The sequence below is a fragment of the Melanotaenia boesemani genome, chromosome 8 (assembly GCF_017639745.1).
Source record: "Melanotaenia boesemani isolate fMelBoe1 chromosome 8, fMelBoe1.pri, whole genome shotgun sequence".
Classification (NCBI taxonomy): Eukaryota; Metazoa; Chordata; class Actinopteri; order Atheriniformes; family Melanotaeniidae; genus Melanotaenia; species Melanotaenia boesemani.
In genome coordinates this window covers 32,714,119-32,720,118 of record NC_055689.1, presented here as the reverse complement: position 1 = coordinate 32,720,118, position 6,000 = coordinate 32,714,119, and the positions used below count along the sequence as shown (strand labels likewise).

The following is a 6,000-nucleotide window of genomic DNA, read 5'->3' as shown; positions in this document are numbered from 1 at the left end:
AGCTTGTCTAAGAGGGTCAAACTGTGATGAAGAGTAAAGCTGCTCAGACCAAATATTTCACTTTCGTGATCCTTACAGTTAAGGAAACTTTGTTTGTGCCTCTTGCAGTGTATTTATATTTAGGACTTGTATGTAGATTTATTTATTAAACAGTCACTATTTGAAATGAAGGAGAAACTACAGCGACAGCTTTTTACTCCTAAATAAAAGGCAGAATTAACATAACTATGTGGGTTTTATGCAGCGGTACGGACAATAGGAACTATTTCCAGCACAGAATGCTCCATGAAGTGCAACTTTGAGCTGAAGTCAATATTTTTTGCAGTGTAGTTTGAGGGATCGGTGTCCAGCCTGCAGCCACACTGAGAACTGTTTCTTTTTTTTTTTTTTTGGTCCAGGTCTCGGCAAGCCGCCAGCCACTGCCGTTTAGAGGAGGGGAAACACGCTTCATTTAATCCTTATCTGACCGCTCTGTGTTACACACCGGGAGAGGTTTGATCCAGCCGGGAGTTCAGTTCACGGGAGACGGTCAACTGGAAACAGCAGGTGAGAAGTTTGCTCTGGTTTTAGTTGGTTTGGTAACTTGACACAATTAAGTCCTAATCAGAGACTGAGGAAGTCAGATCATTATCTACAGATTATCTTCCAGTATGTTTCTCGTGTTTAAGATTTGAAGCATCAGTATCTTCTCATTTCTTTTTACACTCATCTACTTTTTTCTGTTCTTTGAAACACACCAGTAAAAATGGTGATATAATAAAACTTAAGCTTCTTCCAGAATTTTATTTTTCATTTATTTGATTTACAGAAAACATTCAAATCATTGAGCAAATGTTCATTAGACAGGTTAAAGGCAGAAGGATGTCGCAGATACTAAGCTGAGTTTACACTGAGGTGGAAAATATGCCGAAAATTATCAGAAAATTTAAAAAAATGAAAGATAGAATTGAAAAGAACTGACATTAAAGCTAATAACCACCTCAGTGTGGAGGAAGGGAATGTTTAAAGTACTTTTTAATTTGTGGCTGCAGGAGAGGTCAGGGTCTACTGGTTTCACTGGAGGAGATGCATGACGCTCATGATGGCATTGTGTAGGGACCAGAAGATGCTTCATTTCTTCATCAGGGTACTGAGACTGGGTTTCATGATGTGTGTAAAAGCAGGTTTCATTGACCTGTGCTGGCAGAGGTTGTTCGAGCATCTCTTTTAAAGAATGAGGAAATGTGTCTTTTATTTTTGTCGTGATGGCTGCAAAGTGATTCCAAAGGAGATGCAAACAAACTTTATTTGTGCTTTCTTGCACCACTGCCAATATTTCAATCTTAAGATTTTACCATTTTCTGATTTGAGTTTTTGGCATTTTTACATTAAACAAAGATACAACGTGACTCTTGTGAGAATTTATAAAGACTTGAACCCAAATTTTCTTCTTCAATTTCTTGTGACAGACAGACGCCACATCACCCCTTACACCCAGTAATCCTTCTTCTGGCTGCGAACTGTGTTGATGTGGTTGAATGTTTTGATGCAGCTTGTGTCTTTGTGGCGACTGCAGGGCCATGGCAGCCTTCTGGAGCTTCATGCAGCATCCACGCTTCTGTTTTCTAAGCTGTCTTTCTGGAGTTTTACTCTTTCTGCTCTTAAGCCAAGGTAAGTCAGCAGCAGCTGCTTTTATTGTAAAGCAGTATATTGTTTTTAAATGTACGAAGAGTCTCTGGGCTTTTCTCTTATTTGTATGCAGCATTTAGACCCAGGCAGCAGTTGGAGAAGCACAAAAGAGACTTTTCTGACTCCACAGGTATTTCTTTAAACCTTTTTCTCAGTTTTCCAGCTTTTGAATTCTGCAGTGTTTATTACAGATTTTCATAGTTCTGCTAAAGATTTTGATAGGTTCCTCATTTTAAACAAGTTATCCTGCCCTTAAGTTTTTCTTTTTGTATCTTGGAGTCAGTTTTATAACTTTTGCAGATGTTGCTGCAAAACTTCACTGTTAAAGTAACAAATGATGAGTGTTTTTATTCACCTTACAAGTTTTTTTTTAACCACTCGTGGAAATGCACAAATCAAAAGGTAATAAAATGCAACCACAAAAAAAAAAAAAAAAAAAAAGAAGGGGGTGCTAAATCTGACAGACTAGACTTGCTGGCCACTTTAACACAAATATCTGATCAGCCAATCACATGGCAGCAACTCAACACATGGTGTAGACATGATGAAGGCGACTTGCTGAAGTTTAAACTGAGCATCAGAATGAGGAAGAAAGGGAATTTAAGTGACTTTGAACGTGGCATGGTTGTTGGTCTGAGTATTTACTGTATTCACACACAACCATCTCTAGGGTTTACAGAGAATGGTCTGAAGAAGAGAAAATATCCAGCGAGCAGCAGTTTTCTGGACCAGACTGTCTTGTTGATGTCAGAGGTCAGAGGAGAATGGACAGACTGGTTGGAGATGATAGAAAGTCTAATAAGCACTGGTTCCTACCAAAGTCTGCAGAACAGCATCTCTGAACACACAATACATCCAGCCTTGAAGCAGATGGGCTACAGCAGCAGAAAACACACCAGATGCCTCCTGTCAGCTAAGAACAGGAAACTGAGGCTACAATTCACACACACTCACCAACACTGGACAATAGAAGATGGAGAAACGTTGCTGGTCTGATGAGTCTCAGTTTCAGCTCCACATTCACACATTCAGATGGATCCATCCTGCCTTGAATCAACGCTTCAGGTTGCTGTTATAATGGTGTGGCAGATAATCTTTTTTTAACTTGTCCGGCATCATGACAGAACGATGGGCTGGCTGCTGTGTTGTGTTTAAGAATTTGGCTTTGCCACGAAGAGCTTTATGGATATAAGACCTCTCTTGATACTAGTAGTAGTATTCTTAATTTTTAAATTTCTCTGTTGCTGAATTAGTGCTGGACCTGACAAACAGTGTTGAAGGAGGAGGGCTGACGATCATCGAGAGCACCTATAAAAAGACTGAAAAGCTGAAAAAAAAGCAGGAATCACAACAACAGGATATTCTGTGTGAGGGATCTTGTCTTGGCACACTTTAGGCCCTTTAGTACCAGTATTATATGGTATAAACACAGTTTCTGTGCCTTTCATCCATATACAAACACAGGTTTTGGGCACTTAAAATGATCTTTTGGGACAAAACCTTCCAGGTTTAAGGTGTTTGGATAACCTGCTGTGCTTTTTTATGAGTGGACAGGATAACCAGCATTTTTGGCTGGCAATGTCAGATTGTGCACCACCATCTGTGTGACTTGTCAGTATCCACCATTAACTCCTTCATTTACATGGAAACAGACTAAACTGTGCTGGCACTAATCTTCTTAACAGAACTTTTTACACGTTTGCACAGAAATGAACAGTTAGTTGCTGGCTGTACTGAAGGACGACGCCGTTACCGCCTGTTTTAAAGGACACTGCTTCGCTGCAGGGGAAGATCGCCGCCTTGTGGTTCGGCTCCTGACAGCGTTCCAGTCAAGTTTGAGCTTTCGTGTGGACAGATATGTTTTTGTTAATGGTGTCATATGGATGGGCTGATCTTCTGGGAAGATTTGGGTTTGTGAGGGAGAAACTCAAAATGTCAAAACTGTAAAATACCTGTTTGTGTGGACAAAGCCTAAGGGTGGCAAAGAGTTCAAGCTATGTAATGTGAGCGAAAACAACCAAGCCTTGTACTTCTACCATAATCCTTACCATTTTAGCATGTTAACATCTCAAAATGACACAATAAGTTGAAAATGTGTTTAAATGATGCATAAAAAAGTTGAAAATGAAAACTTGGCTAGCAGTCATTTCTAACTATAAATTGTGCCTTTTGTCTATGATGAAAGATAAAAAGTCCCATTTAGGTAAAGGATTATTAAATGACAAATCATTCGCTTGTTAGTCTGTATTTACCTCCTTCAAATAAGAACATGGCTGCCTGCAAGCAAATGTGATTAAAAACATCTTTTAACCAGAGCTGTAATTACAATGTAGAGTTAGATCACCATGTTCTGGAAAAAGAAACTTCAAAAGACCAAAGATATGATTTAATATATATAAAGTCAATATTAGCTCAGCATACAGCAACTGGCCCTCCTCCCTCTCATATGGATCTACTTCCTCTCAGTAATTGCCACTTTCTGTCCTGTTAGTGCCTCCAGTAATTATCCCACCTCGTCCCCATGATAAGCTCCCTCTGACTTCACTCTCTGCTTTTTCTTTCCCAGAAATCCCAGCAGAACACATCGATCCCGCTGCCATCGACCTCACCCTCCTGGTCAATACTTTAATAAATTCAAGCCAATCAGGTACTTTGTCATCATTTCACTCACCGGGAAATCAATGCTGTTCTTTAAATCTTTCATGTTTGTCATGATTGAAACCAGTCGCCACCTCCAGCTCTGCTTAGAGGACACTGAGATGTTCCAGAGCCACAAGACGAAGGATACTGACTTTAAACACAGATTTCTGAGATGAACTGGTTTTCTGTGTGGCTAATACTTTGTGCTGTTGTACCACTATGATGAAACTACCAGATTGTGAGTGTTATGCTTTAGATTAATTATATTTATTACTGTTGATGCATTTATATTAAATGTTTTGTTCCTGATTTTAGTGTTTCTAAATATTTTTGGGACTTGCGTAAATGTAAGAAAGCCAACCAAACAGCTCCCTGTTAAGTCTCATACCTGCTCTACACTAAATAAGCATACAGACGGGGTATTTTATCCATCTTCTGCATCCTTTATATGCTTATTTAGCTGGTTTTCAGAGAGCTTGCAGATCCATGGCCCAGTGTAGCTGATGGAGTAGTAGTACCACTGGAAACCACAGAAGTACGGCTGCACAGTATAGCTGATTAAAGGAAAAATTCCCATTCATTTTACTCTTATGTATTCCCATTTTCATTACTGTTGTGGGTGTAAGAATCTTATCTTTTATTAATGTTTTATTTTTTTCTCTAAATAGTTCAAGTGAATAGCAACAGGAGAATATTGTCAGGGATTTGGGCTCATTTTGAGGGGCACTACCCACACATTTAGCTACGTTGCTCATCCCAAAGAAGCACCATCTTTACAAGTTATGCCTCATTGTAAAGGTGACTAATCAGGCTTTCATATAATGTATAATACAACACCAGCTGGTGTTATTAAGGAAGAGAAATAATCAATTCAACTCAAATATCCTTACTTTTTGTGCTGAGATAATTTCTCTTATTTCCCAAAGTTAGAATTCTTTATTTCAGACATAAAAATGAAGCAAAATAAACCAAAAATTTTAAAAAAAGAAAAGTCATAATAACTTAATGATGTTAACAGCTCACATCAAAATCTCTGTCCTGTCCTAAATGGACAATCTAAAATTTGAAAGGGAGTAGGAGGAAGCAAATGCTTATCTAGTCCTACCCCCATTTACTAACCCATTACTATGCAACCATTCATTCTACACAAACTATATATATGTATATGTATATATATATATATATATATATATATATATATATATATATATAGTTATTTATACTGACTGGAAATGTCTGTGAGATTCTTATATATAATTATACCCACTCTGTCATATTATACACATATTGTACGCTTTGCCTGTTCCAGATACGGCATTGTAAGTGATTTTCTTAAATCATTTTTGAGCTGGATAATGCACCTGGAGTCATGTGATCCATGTGTTGTGTGTTTTAGGTTCCCGGCAGCTCTTCTCGCTGCTCAGTGTGACGTCCTACAGCTCACTGGCTCTCCATAAACTCACCCTGTTGGTCTACAACAGTAAATACTGTCTCCTAAAAACTTCTGTCTCCTCTTAAGCTGCAAACAGAAAAGATCTCAGGCTTTCTGGAGTTCCTGGTGATGTATAGAAAGCTTTGGCAGTTGTGCCATCTAGTGGTTTGGATGTGCAGTAAGCAAACCTGTGGAGCTTAATTTAGAGACTATTGATCAAATAGGAGCAAATGTTGAAGGTTTGTCTTACTGTTAACTAG

General features: G+C 38.6%; 1 protein-coding gene across 2 annotated transcripts in view; it reads left to right on the top strand.

Annotated features, from left to right (window-relative positions):
* Nucleotides 1-400: 400 nt before the first annotated feature.
* LOC121644490 (HERV-H LTR-associating protein 1) overlaps nucleotides 401-6,000 on the top strand; it is a 28,153-nt gene continuing 22,553 nt past the window's right edge. For both annotated transcript variants that reach the window (XM_041992456.1, XM_041992457.1), the window contains exons 1-5: nucleotides 401-546; nucleotides 1,556-1,650; nucleotides 1,742-1,798; nucleotides 4,235-4,315; nucleotides 5,705-5,788. In XM_041992456.1, the coding sequence (XP_041848390.1) occupies nucleotides 1,560-1,650; nucleotides 1,742-1,798; nucleotides 4,235-4,315; nucleotides 5,705-5,788 (313 nt within the window). In that variant the 5' untranslated portion in view covers nucleotides 401-546; nucleotides 1,556-1,559. The remainder of the gene's footprint in view (nucleotides 547-1,555; nucleotides 1,651-1,741; nucleotides 1,799-4,234; nucleotides 4,316-5,704; nucleotides 5,789-6,000) is intronic.